Source organism: Vipera berus (genome assembly GCF_964194415.1).
Source record: "Vipera berus genome assembly, chromosome: 11".
In the NCBI taxonomy this organism is placed as follows: Eukaryota; Metazoa; Chordata; class Lepidosauria; order Squamata; family Viperidae; genus Vipera; species Vipera berus.
This window is the reverse complement of record NC_138214.1, coordinates 4,345,758-4,358,797: the sequence shown is the minus strand read 5'-3', so window position 1 is coordinate 4,358,797 and position 13,040 is coordinate 4,345,758. Positions and strand designations below refer to the sequence as shown.

The following is a 13,040-nucleotide window of genomic DNA, read 5'->3' as shown; positions in this document are numbered from 1 at the left end:
TCGTTTTGCTGCAGCAATGTAGCTTGCCCTCCATTCTCTTTGTCTTTTGTGCTTGGGTAAATATGCCAAAAGAATTCCCTTTGCTTTCAGAGGCACATAAGACGACCCACGGAGCAGCTGTTTCCTGTTAGGACTTGTTTTACTGACACTGCTAGGAACATCCTCTGCCCTTTACAGGTTGCTCAAATGCTAATAAAAGGCCTGCTCTTCCTTGTGCTTCAAGCTTACAATTAAGGGTTACACACACCCCGTCCCTAATGTTCTCCCCCCCTTTGCCACAAGCCTCTTTTGGCTTGGGAAATTATCTGCAAACAAACCAAAAATCACTTGGATGCTAAGGCGGATTTGTGACTTTTCAATACAGGCCGTCCTCAACTTATGACTATAATATAGCCTGGAATTATAGTCGTAAGTCTTGCTGATCGTTAAGCGGGTCAACCTGTAAGCAGGTCATTAAGCAGATCAACCTGACTTGATGACCGTTTTTGCGTTACTTGTTAAGCGAACCACCCAATCATTAAGCAAACACAGTGGTCACAATAGGTGTTTTTTATGGGAAGAAAATGCCTTTTTCCGGCAAAAAAAATAATACTGTAAATTGTGGCCACTCTGCAAACGGCTGTAGATGTGGGCCGATTGCTGAATTCCCCAAATGCAACCACGTGACCAGTGTTAAATTGAGAACTACCTGGATTTGCTTCCTTGGTTTAATATCTTTGTGGTTCTTAAAATATTTTTTTTGTTCTAGCACAGAGAGTCAGTTACAAATTATCCATTGTATTATCAACTGATTAATTGCGATTGATGGAATGCGTTGATGGGGTTTGTGTTCCATGCCGAACCATAAACCGCGATTGGCAAACCCACGACAGATTGGACCCTTGCAAATGCCAAGTCAAAAACCAACAAACCACATTTTGGCTTAGGGCAGTGGTTCTCAACCACGGACCCCCTTCAAATACCTTTTGTGGCCATGGACCCCCAAGACTTAAGATTTAAATCATAACATTTCTTCAAGCCTTTGTGGACCCCCTGTGATGACATCAAGCCCCCCCCCAGGAGTCCGCAGACCACAGGTTGAGAACCACTGTTCTAAGGTTATTGCAAACTCAGCCATGATCTGGGCTGGATGCGTGTATGTTTGTTCCACAACTTCCAGGAGTCAGGGGGAAAAAATGAACAAAGCCAGAATAAATGGAAAAAGATTTGGGATTTTTCAAGGTTTGGGCCAAAGACCTGCCTCATTGCAGAGGCAAGATGTCAGTTGGCTTAGCCATCCCATCAAGGATTGCTTGAAACCTCTAATTTTTAAATTATGTTTGGTTAGGAATGCCTCTTTGTTTTCTTATCAAGAACATTAAGGACTAGAGCCTTTCTTTAAAAATATCCCCAAACCACAAGCGTTTGGACTGAGTCAGCTTCAGGCTACAGCTTCCTGGATGCCTGTCAGAAGTCGTCTTTGAGCCGGAAAAAACATATTTAGGGCTGGTCCTCTGAGTTTCTTTCCTCCAGCGGTGTGAAAATTAAAATAAAAATAAAGTGTGCAGCTTTTTAATGCTTTTCCCCCCCCTCTCCTGCAAACTATGATCCCGACTTCCTGGAAGGGAGGGCGAGCCTTTCCGCCATGCCAGGATAATAGTTTTCAGTTTGGGCTGGAGAAGGGGCTGCTTTGAGAAGTGCCGCAGATCCTTGTTGCTCTCTGTTGTGCCGCTGCGAGATGAATTTGGCGGCGTCTCGGATGGAAGGCAACCAGCCACCTGGATAAATTTCTTCCCTGCTTCCTTCTCTGCTTGCAGATCTAGGAACTGCATCACAATGACCACATCAGAGGAGGAACCAGAGGTGCTGGAAGGAGAGGAATTTGCAGGTGAGTTCTTAATAATAATAATAATAATAATAATAATAATAATAATAATAATAATAATAATAATAATAATAATAATAATAATAATAATAATAATAATAATAATAATGACAAAAAAGTCTGGATAGTGGACGTGGCAGTGCCTGGAGACAACAGAATAGACGAGAAAGAACTGGAGAAGATAACAAAATACAAAGACCTACAAATAGAAATAGACTGTGGCAAAGGCAAGCAAGGGTAGTACCAATAGTAATAGGCGCCTTGGGTGAAATCCCAAAACAACTGGAGCACCACTTTAACCCCATCGGCATTGACAAATTCGCCATTAGTCAATTGCAAAAGGCGGCCTTACTGGGAACTGCTTCCATCCTGCGACGAGATCTGTAATACCATCAAACATCCACATCTGCCTGTCCCAGGTCCTTGGGAAGGACTCGATAGGTAGACAAAAATGCCAAATCCAGTCTGAACCTCTAGCTGTGCAATGATCAATAACAGTACGACGGTGGTCGTAAGTGGGGGACTGGCTGCATTCCCAGTTTAACGTTCTGTACAGAGCGACGGGCGTAGCGAGGTGAGGCCCGACTTCATTTTGCAAATCGCAGAGAAGGATCAACCTGCTTCAGGGCGCTCCGGCTGTGCCCATCGCAGTGTGTTAATTGCCTCTTGTGGCACCCATGTCCTCTCCAACAAAAGCAGAGGGAAAACAGGTAGCCGTTCCCCCGTTGTTTGCGTCTCAAAGTGGTCACTGTCTGCAGTGGATGGGGGTGTCACAGTCTTGTTGGCACCCTGCTCCCTGGCACCGCAGAGTTTGGGCAGGGGAGGAGGATAAAAAAGAAAAAAAACTTGATCTGCAGAAAGGAGGAGAGACCCACTTAAAGGATGCTTTGTTTGTCTTTGTTTCAAAGCCGTCCTCCAGCTGGGAGAACTGGTGGCCTTGTTTCTGAGCCGAAGAATGGACTACAGTCTGCTCAGAGCTAGCCTCTGCTCATCTCATGATGTCTCCGCTAGCCAGGGGCATCTGCGGCCCCACGCATGGAGCTGGCTTGCCTTTGGCACATGAGGTCAAAGGGTGGCAAGCTTTCTCCGTGCTGCAGACATGCAGCTCTCCCCACAGCCCAGAAATGCAAGGTTAACGGAGGACATTCTTCATCAAGGAGAATATTTGTAGCTTAGTATAAAGGGAGAGCAAATCCCGTTCCTCTACTAGCATTGATGATGTTACCTAGCTGGGTCATGAAACGTCTGCAAGAAAACAACTAAGCTCAGAGAGCACCAAAGACCCCACGCTCCTCCTCCTCCTTCTCCTCCTCCTCCTCTTCTTCTTTCCCTCCCTCCCTCCGTCCCTCCCTCCCTCCCTCCGTCCCTCCCTCCCTCCCTCTTCTTTTCTACCCCTTCTCCTTTTCCTTCTCCATCCCTCTTCTACTTCTCCAGCCCTTTCCTCCTCCTCCTCTTCCTTCTCCTCTTCCTTCTCCTCCCCTTCCCTCTCCTTTTTCCCCTTCATCCACCTTCCCTTTCCTCCTCCTCCTCCTCCTCCTCCTCCCCCACTCCCTTCTAGCACTGATGATGTCCCCTAGTTCGGTAATGAAATGTCTGCAAGAAAACTATCAAACTCAGAGAGCATCAAGGACCCCACAGTCCTCCTCCTCCTCCCATCTCTTCCTTCCTTCCTTCCTTCCTTCCTTCCTTCCTTCCTTCCTTCCTTCCTTCCTTCCTTCCTTCCTTCCCTCCCCCCTCCCTCCTTCCCTCCCTCCCTCTTCTTTTCTACCCCTTCCCCTTTTCCTTCTCCATCCCTCTTCTACTTTTCCAGCCCTTTCCTCCTCCTCCTCCTCCTCCTCTTCCTTCTCCTCCCCTTCCCTCTCCTTCTTCCCCTTCATCCACCTTTCCTTTCCTCCTCCTCCTCCTCCTCCTCCTCCAACCCCACTCCCTTCTAGCGCTGATGATGTCCCCTATTTCGGTAATGAAATGTCCGCAAGAAAACTATCAAACTCGGAGAGCATCAAGGACCCCACAGTCTTCCTCCTCCTCCTCCCATCTCCTCCTCCTCCTCCTCCTCCTCCTCCTCCTCCTCCAACCCCCACAAACCCCACTCTCTTCTAGTGCTGTTGATATTCCCTAGTTCGGTAAGAAAAAATCTGCAAGAAAGCCACCAAGCTCCGAGAGCACCAAGGGCCCCTTCGAGGTTTATTTTCCACGGAGCTGTGGGTTTCTCCAGAAATCAAACACTCCTTCCTGCTTAACTGCAGCTCAGCTAAAACCAAAAAAACCCCCAAATTGGTCCGCTGTGGCTTCGTAAAGGTAGCCACCCGCCATCAATCCTAAGATTGGAAGCGAAAGCCCCCTAGGAAGGAAGGAAACCCACCCCTTCCAAGGCACAGGCGGAATGGTGCTCTGAAATGCGATTCAACAATCCAAAATATAATAAAAGGCGGGGGGGGGGGAAAATAAAATCACAGGCTTGGCCCACCGAGAAGGTGAGATTTGCTGCTGTTGTTTAAAAAGACCAGTCTAAGCTGGGTTTTTATTTCTTGATTTATTTTGCACAGGGAAGAAAAGATCCAAATTTCAGACCTTTAAGAACTTCTTTGCCAAGAAGAAGAAGAGCAAAGATCTCCTGACCCCCACGGAGGAGGCCAAACTACAGCCAAGCCAGGCCAACAGCGATGGCGGCTCTCCTCAACTGGACTCCATTTTGCTGCATTCGCCCGCGGAAACCGAGTAAGCTCTCCTGTTGACAAGCTGGCCTGCTTGTCCCACAACAAGGAAACACTCTTTTGTCGCTCAAGTTGGCGCACAAGCAAATCTCAGCGCTGGGCTGGAATTCCAGGAATTTCCTTTCTCATTTGCAGCCTTGCCTCCGACGGTTTGAGTGGTGAAACCTTTTTTCCCCTCGGGATGGCTTCATTTGCAGAAATGCAAAAGAGAGGAAGTCGGACTGTTCCTTTCCTGGAAACCCATCCAGACGGGGCTAATTAGTGGTGTGGGGTTGGCTTAAATGGTTGTGAGTGTGTGTGTGTGTGTGTATTGAAAGCCAGATTCACTTAACAACTGTGTCGTTCACTTTAAGACCAGCAAAAAAAAAAGAAAGAAGAAAAGAGTCTTCACATTTGCTTTCTCCTTTCAAGTGGCAACCTTTGAAAAGTTTATTTATTTCAACTTTCAGGTCCAATGGTGGCATGGGAGACCAAGCCTTAATGCACGGCAGCGAGTGTCCTTCCCAAGCGTTGTGTGATGTGGTTGGGGAAATATCCTTGCAGGAGAATTTCCCTGGGAAGGTGAAAAACATCGAGGTGAGAAGGACTTCTTGGGAATCTTAATTCCACTTGTGCATGAAGCAGTTTGGGCATTGAAAATGTAAGCATCAGAAACGCTGATGAGCGTTTGCATTCATAAAAAGCAGTGACTGTCCTAAACCTAGACAGTTCTTGAATTTCAGCCCTAGGTGTGGCAGTAGGACAAGCCCAAATTATATGAGTTAAACGTTTCCATTTTTGAACTGCAGTTTCCGACAAGGTGATTGTAATAAGAGGCCAAACTCTTCTGACTAAGGGATCTGTATTTCCAGGAATAATTTTCTTCCAAAACTGACAGTCTTCAAATATCTTGACTTTTGACCTGTTCAGCCCAACGTATCCATAAACAATAGAAAGAAGTTGATTGGCTTTTTTTAAAAAAAAACCAACCCAAAATTTCTTTTGTTGTCATTTTTAAAATTATCTCCATCTTCTACGCTTTTTGTTGCAGCAAAGTCTCTGCGTTGAGTCTCCGCTTGTAATTACTACCGGCAAAAGGATGGATGGTGTGGGCATCGTTTCAGAAGATGGTAGTTTGCCCAGAGGCCTTCTGGAAATTTCCACCGTCCATGACGTTCTGATATCTTCTACAACTCAGGTATGTGCCTGGTGAAATTTCCTAGCAGAGTGGTATTTCTCTGAAATGGTTTAAGGTTTTCTGCCTGAGCAGGGGGTTGGACTAGAAGACCTCCACGGTCCCTTTCAACTCTATTATTCTGTTATTCATTGCACAAAAAAGACTGTGCAATTACAACTCTTGAGTGTAGTGTATCTTAGAATTGGACTACTGCTTCACACCCTTCTGGAATAATCTTTATTTTGTTTTCAGTTTATATATCCTACCTACGCAGTGTCTTTAGTTATACCAACCACTAAGAGGCTGTAGGTTGCTAGCGCCATCCTCCATGGGAACCATCAGATGGACATAACCAGATCTTACCTTACACCAGTAATTCTCAACCTTGGCAATTTGAAGATGGTGGACTTTGACTCCCAGAATTTCTGGGAGTCGAAGTCCACCAAGTTGCCAAGGTTGAGAATACTATTCAACAGGATTCAGCCCTCTATTGATAATTGATCTTATAGTTTTAAAAGCTGTTCAGATTCTGGGACTCGGCACAGTTATTGGAAGGGATTTACGCAATCTCTTTCCCTGAAGCTGAACAGAATATACGCTGTTTTGGATTCCCTAAAAATCCTGCGTTTCTTATTTGTCTTAAATTTCCCCCTCTCTCACGCGGTCTATCTGCAGGCTTCCCACCCTCTCCAGCTCGGCAGCAATTTGAGTTTAGATGAGACAGACGGCGAAGACAGTCAGGTAAATATCTAATCAGGTCAATCCAAGTAGTCTCGGCTTAGGATCAGAATTGAGTTCCAGAATTTACGCGGCCAAGTGAGAAATTGATTACGTCAGTATTTTTCCCTGTGGGTCGGATGATCCAAACTTCAGAGGCTGGGCAAGTGACTCATATTTATGACGGTCACCATCTCCTGTGGTCACGTGATCCTCTTTTTTCTGACGAGCAAAGCCAATGGGGAGGCCAGATTCACTTAGCAACGGAGCGGGCTAATTTATCGGCCACAGTGATTCACTTCAAGACAAGTGGCAAGAAAAGGCGTAAAATGGGCAAACTCACTTAGCAAAGGTTTCACTTAGCAACCTAAGCCCAGGGCTCGACGGCAGTGGTAACTTGAGGTGGTAACACCTGTGTTAGCAAGAAGAAACAAGCTAGCAAAAAAGAAAAATATATATATAAAAGTTTAAAAGGAGGGTATTTGGAAGGCAGACAGGAGACGAAGCACCTTGTTGTGTCTCCTTGTGTAGGCTGCTTTGGGGTCTCCTCCTAAGCATCGCAGCAACTCACTTCCTCTGGAGAGTCCTGCCTCGCCCCACGGCCAGGCGCTTCCGGTTGATTTCAACACCCCGGCTTCTCCCCTGGGCTGCCTGGACACCTCGGCAGCCAGGCACAGGATTGCCATGAACCCCCGAAAGCAGAAGGGGGTTGTGAAGAAGAGTCGCCATTTTCCTGTGAGTAGCTGCTATTCGAGAAGGTCTTTTGGGGAAAGAGAGAGAAAGAGAGAGGGAGGGTGAGAGGGAGGGCGGGAGAAAGAGAGAGGGAGGGAGGGAGAGAGGGAGGGAGGGAGGGAGGGAGAGACACACACAGAGAAAGAGACAGGGAGGGAGGGGGAGGGAGGGAGAGAGAGAGAGAGGGAGAGGGAGGGAGAGAGACAGAGAGAGAGAGAGAGGGAGGGAGGGAGGGGGAAGGAAGGAGGGAGGGAGGGAGGGAGAGAGGGAGAGATGCAGTTACAAGTTGCTGGAATTGGGTCTGTCTAGTTTAATGAAGAGAAGGAGTCGGTGTGACATGATAGCAGTCTTCCAGTATTTGAGGGGCTGCCCCGAAGAAGAGGGAGTCAAGCTATTCTCCAAAGCGCCCTGAAGGCAGGACAAGAAGCAACGGAGGGAAACTGACCAGAGAGAGAAGCAACGTAGAACTAAGGAAGACAATTAATCAGTGGAACAGCTTCCCTCCAGAAGTTTTGAGTGTTCCAACACTTGGAGGTTATCAACCCCCTGCTCAGGCAGGAAACCCTATACCATCTCAGACAAATGGTTGTCCAATCTCTTCTTAAGCACCCCCCACCCCACCCCCCAGTGATGAAGCAGCCACAACTTCTGGAGGCAGGTTGTTCCACTGGTTAATTGTTCTAACTATCAGGAAGTTTCTCCTTAGTTCCAGGTTGCTTCTCTCCTTGGTGAGTTTCCATCCATTGCTCCTTGTCCTGCCTTCAGGCGCTTTGGAGAATAGCTTGACTCCTTTTGGGGGGCAGCTCCTTTTCACACTTACAACCATTGTAGCATCCCCGTCGTCATGTGATCAAATTCAGACGCTTGTCAGCTCACTCGGATTTATGACAGTTGCAGCGTCCCGGGGGTGTGTGTGTCCCCTTTTGTGAGGTTCTGACAAGCAGAGTCAATGGGGAAGCCAGCTTCCCTTAACAACCGTGTCACTAATTTAACAACTGCAGCGATTCACTTAACAAGGGTGGCAAGAAAAGTCGCAAAATGGGGCAAAATTCTCTTAAATCATGTCTCGCTTAGCGACAGAAATTTGGGGACTCAATTGTATTTGTTTATGCATTCAATTTATTTGCTGCCCATCTTGCTGCAAGGCAACTCTGTATACAGGTAGTTTTATGAGCATAATTGAGCCTGGAATTATGGGTTGGTAAGTTGTACCGGTCACTAAGCAGGTCACCTCTTGTCACAGCAGGTGGAGCCGATGTTGGAGGAACAGGAACCTCTGGAGCCAGAGGGAGATGAGAGAAGGCCTTCCAAACTCCTGGAAGAAGCTGCTGGTCAGGGGGAAGCTTGGGAAGGTAAAGCCACTGGTGCAGGGAATCAGGAGGCAGGGTGGCGTTCAATGCAAATTGGCCCCAGAAAAGAGTCAATGGACTCCAAGGGGAGGGAGGGGCTGGACATAGACCTCTTTTGCGGCTGTAGGGACTCCAGACTGATGATGCGCTTGACCCCGCCCTCATGCTCAGCTTGGTCATCTCCTCCAACCAATAAGTGGTAGATATTTCTGGAAGCAACAGAGAGCTTTCTGTGTTGAGGTTTGAAGGCTGGAAACTGATGATGATGATGATGGAGATGATGATGGTGATGATGATGGTGATGATGGAGATGATGGTGATAATGATGATGGTGATGGTGATGATAATGGTGATGGAGATGATGGTGATAATGATGATGGTGATGATGGAGACAATGGAGATGATGGTGATAATGATGATGGTGATGATGGTGATGGAGATGATGGAGATGATGATGGTGATGATAATGGTGATGGAGATGGAGATGATGGTGATGATAATGGTGATGGAGATGATGGAGATGATGGTGATAATGATGATGGTGATGGAGATGATGATGGTGATAATGATGATGGTGATGATAATGGTGATGGAGATAATGGATATGATGGTGATAATGATGGTGATGACGATGGAGATGATGGAGATGATGATGGTGATGACGGTAATGGAGATGGTGATGGTGATAATGATGGTGATGATGATGATGGAGATAATGATGGTGATGGTGCTATCCATTCAGTCATATCTGACTCTTGGTGATTCTCTGGGCCAGGACTCTGCACATCATCTGATCTGGCACTATTTCTTTGAGTTGTTCTATGGTCTGACCGGTGTCAGTTTTGATGGTGTCCAGCCACAGTCTTCTGGGTTCCTTTAACCACAAACTCTTCCCAACATAATTGCTTTCTCCAGTGTTTTTCCCCTCATGACATGGCCAAAATAAATGAGACACAGTTTTGTAATTTTTGGAAACCATCCCCTTCTCTTATCTTCCTTTTTCTTATCTAGGCATGTTGAGCCACCATGTGGTGAAGGGAAATGAAGATGGGACTGACAATGCATCATCTGGGACCGGAGCCTCTGAAGCTTTGCCTTCTTCTCACAGCACTGGCCTGCAGGGCGATGAAATGTGTGTCTTGATATCAGACGCCCAGAACGTGCCAGAGACTCAGCTCCAGTTGAGCTCCACCATGCCCTGTCCAAATGTACCAGCTTCTTTCATCAAAGGCAGAGAAATAGAGAAGATGGACCATGAGGAGAAGAAAGAAACTTGTCTTCCCACAGATGATCCAAAAGCACAGAGTGGTCCAGAAGTCACAGAGAACTCCAAATCTTTCCACTTGAAGACCAAAGCCACTGGGTTCCATAGCACACCACCTTCTGCTTTGCCAAAGGGTAAGGTAGGGAAAGAACCTGTAGCAGAAGATATCCAGATCGCTTGCTCACAGCGAACAGATGTCCGAGCAAATGTTTCTAAACCTGCCAGAAACCGACACAGAGCATGTGAGAGATCTGTCTGTGGAGACAATTCTACTTCTCTGGAGGCCGATCCCATGCTGCATGTTCCACAGCTTTTTTCATCTGCTCTGAAGGCTTCCTCAGATGCCCCGAAGGACTTCATGCACAAGAACAGGCACGCTGTCAATGAAGATGGAAGTGGGCCTTCAGATATGGAACTTCAGCCTTCTCAAGGCCCTGGGAAGCCCATAGATTCTTTACAGGGCACGTTGTCTGCTCCGGAGGTTGATCCTGATAGACCTATGCTTCTGAATGCAGCAGGCAAGAAACCATATCTCCTATCTGAGGACAGCACTGTTCGAGAATTGGGGAGTCTTTCTTCCGGAAGACCGTCCACTGTGGGATCTACTGAGGTTGCTTCCAAAACTTGCCCTCCTCTCAGCACTCCTGGAGTTCAGTTAGGAAACGTCATAACCAAGGAAGAAAGCAAAGCTACCCAGATGAGCAAGATCCAGACAAAGTCCTCTGCAAAGCCAGTCAGATTCACCATCGCTCCAGCCTGGCAGAGATCTCTCTCAGGAGGGTCAAGCTCGGTAAACACTTCCTGCCCTCAAACTTCTCCAACATCTCCCGTAAGACCGGAATCGTTTGAAGGAACTTCTCCACTAGATGCAGGGTCCCAACTAATAAGCACACCTGAAAGACCTGACAGGGCTAATAGAAACACGGGGGTCCACCTGAATTCTTCCCCTGAGGAAGTGCAGAACTCCCAAAGCCCGTTTGGAGTGAAACTCAGGAGAACCTCGTCTTTGCTAAAGTACCAAACAGAACATCACTGGGACCCCCACAAGTTGGCTCCATTGGCAGTTTCTTCACCATCCTCTATAAAAATCGAAGCCAAGGTGCCAAGTTCTGGAACCTCCCTTCAAAATCGTACTGACGGCACGAAGGATTTACTTGCCGACTCTGGCAAGCAAGGCAAAAATCTGCTTTGGACCAAGCCTGGAGAAGGAGGCACCAAGCTGCAAGCAAGCAAGCCTTCAGGTATCTCTCTTATTGAGATCGGAGGTGGTCAACCAACAAGGTGGACCAAACTTAAGCAACCCATACTGGAGAGGTCACCACCGCTTTCATTGTGTTCTTCCTTCCCTTCCCTTTTTCTTTGGGCGAAGGGGAATTTTCTCCACTGACGCTGTGAGTTGCTATACAGTGGGAAATGGATGGGTGTTGTAGTAGAGCTTAGCAGGAGGTCTCCATTCTGCAGGAGGCCTCAGGCGTGAAGAATCAGCAACACACATTAATTTCCAGTTGGGGTGATTTATTGCTCACGCCTCTACACAAGTATCTAGCCAGCTAATGGTTAGCACTGAGCTGGTGCTGGATAAGAGTCAACAGAATTCAAGAGGGGTTGAACTTGGACCGATTGTGGGAGTGTAATGACTCCAAGCTACTTCCTCTCTTGACTCCGCTCCCAGGCTCTGCCTCCCCTTCTCCTACGTCAGGCTACTTATTGTGCTAAAACTCAACCTCTCCGCAGTTTTAACAGAATAACAGAGTTGAAAGGGACCTTGGAGGTCTTCTACTCCAACCCTCTGCTCAAGTGGCTGTCCAGGCTCTTCTTAAAAGCCCCTAGTGTTGGAGCACCCAGAACCTCTGGAGGCAAGCTGGTTAATTGTTAGGAAATTTTTCCCCATAGTTCCAGGTTGATTCTCTCCTTGGTTAGTTTCCATCCGTTGCTCCTTCTTGCCTTGCCTTCTGGTGCTTTGGAAAATAGGTTCCCGCGGTGTTTCCATCAAAGCCAAGGAAATAACTGAGGATATTTTGACTTAAAAATTGCTTGCACCAAAAGCTCCTGCTTTGCTGTGCCTAACAGGAGAGCCCGCTCCACTAGCCAGGTGAGGAGGCAGAGGACAGGTAGGTAGGTCACAGCTGAGAAGGCAAACCTGAAAGGTGGAGCTGTGTATATTTCTACCCCTTTCTCTTCTAGAACAAATTCCCACAGTGTTTTTGGCAAGCCCCTCCGTCCAGCCGGCGTGGATCTCCGTGGCAAAACAGAAACAGCAAGGATTCCAGGAGGATGCTGTGGCCAAGGGGCAGAAAGAGAGAGAGGAAGTGATAGCCAAAATGGGAAAAGAGGAGCCAAAACCTACAAGCACATCTCACCTACAAAAGGTAGAACCACAGAAGAGAAGGACTTATGACCCTTTTTCACATTTACGACAGCTGCAGCATCCCCACGGTCCCAGGATCAAAATTTGGATGCTTGGCAACCGGCTCGTATTTATGACGGTCGATCCCCTTTTGCGACCTCTGACTAGCAAAGTCAAGCGGGGGGGGGGGGAACCAAATTCGCTTCACCACCTTATAGCTATCTTAAGAGCTGCCGTGATTCACTTAACCCCTGGGACGAGAAAGGTTGTAAAATGGGGCCAAACCCATTTAACAACCGTCTCGCCTAGCCACAGGAATTTTGCACTCAGTTCTGGCCGTACGTCAAGGACCGTCTATATTGCCAGCTGCCTCAGCTGAAGGGCAGACCTAGCCCATCGGCGTGAGCGTTCAGAAAAACAACTCCCACGTCCTCTCGAAAAATCTCTTTAATTTTAAATGAAGTGCTTTTTTTTTAAACTTTTTAAACTTTTTTAACTTTTTTTGAATTTTTTTAAAAAACAAAATTGAATTGCATTTTTCTTTTTTTCTTTCCTTTTTTTACTTCACAGCAAGTAAGCCTCAGTGGCGACGGTTCACCCAAGAAAAGTATCCCTTACCAAAATGTGTGTCTACTGGAGAATAAAGTAGGGTTGAAGTCAGCACCGGTGGCTGCCAAAGGTAATAACAGAATAACAAGAGTTGGAAGGGATCTTGGGGGTCTTCTAGTCCAACCCCCTGCTCAAGCAGGAGACCTTACACCATTCCAGACAAATGATTGTCCTGTCTCTTCTTAAAAACCTCCAGTGATGGAGCACCCACAACCTCTGAAGGGAAGCTGTTCCACTGGTTGATTGTTCTCACTCTTAGGAAATTTCTCCTTAGTTCCAGGTTGCTTC

The 13,040-nt window shown here is 47.1% G+C and overlaps 3 protein-coding genes across 5 annotated transcripts in view; 1 reads left to right on the top strand and 2 right to left on the bottom strand.

Moving 5' to 3' along the window:
- The window catches only part of PGRMC1 (progesterone receptor membrane component 1), a 98,421-nt gene that overhangs the window by 27,645 nt on the left and 57,736 nt on the right, over window positions 1–13,040 (bottom strand). The window lies entirely within an intron of this gene.
- The window catches only part of KIAA1210, a 15,134-nt gene continuing 2,807 nt past the window's right edge, over window positions 714–13,040 (top strand). For 2 of the 3 annotated variants that reach the window (XM_081336500.1, XM_081336499.1), the window contains exons 1-10: window positions 714–1,867; window positions 4,411–4,582; window positions 5,028–5,154; window positions 5,609–5,755; window positions 6,410–6,475; window positions 6,983–7,186; window positions 8,427–8,535; window positions 9,544–11,037; window positions 11,981–12,165; window positions 12,714–12,822. In XM_081336500.1, the coding sequence (XP_081192626.1) occupies window positions 1,816–1,867; window positions 4,411–4,582; window positions 5,028–5,154; window positions 5,609–5,755; window positions 6,410–6,475; window positions 6,983–7,186; window positions 8,427–8,535; window positions 9,544–11,037; window positions 11,981–12,165; window positions 12,714–12,822 (2,665 nt within the window). In that variant the 5' untranslated portion in view covers window positions 714–1,815. The remainder of the gene's footprint in view (window positions 1,868–4,410; window positions 4,583–5,027; window positions 5,155–5,608; window positions 5,756–6,409; window positions 6,476–6,982; window positions 7,187–8,426; window positions 8,536–9,543; window positions 11,038–11,980; window positions 12,166–12,713; window positions 12,823–13,040) is intronic. The other variant, XM_081336501.1, reaches the window with a different exon arrangement.
- LONRF3 (LON peptidase N-terminal domain and ring finger 3) overlaps window positions 7,111–13,040 on the bottom strand; it is a 26,110-nt gene continuing 20,180 nt past the window's right edge. The window contains exon 12 of the mRNA XM_081336515.1: window positions 7,111–7,211. Within this exon, the coding sequence (XP_081192641.1) occupies window positions 7,198–7,211 (14 nt within the window). The 3' untranslated portion in view covers window positions 7,111–7,197. The remainder of the gene's footprint in view (window positions 7,212–13,040) is intronic.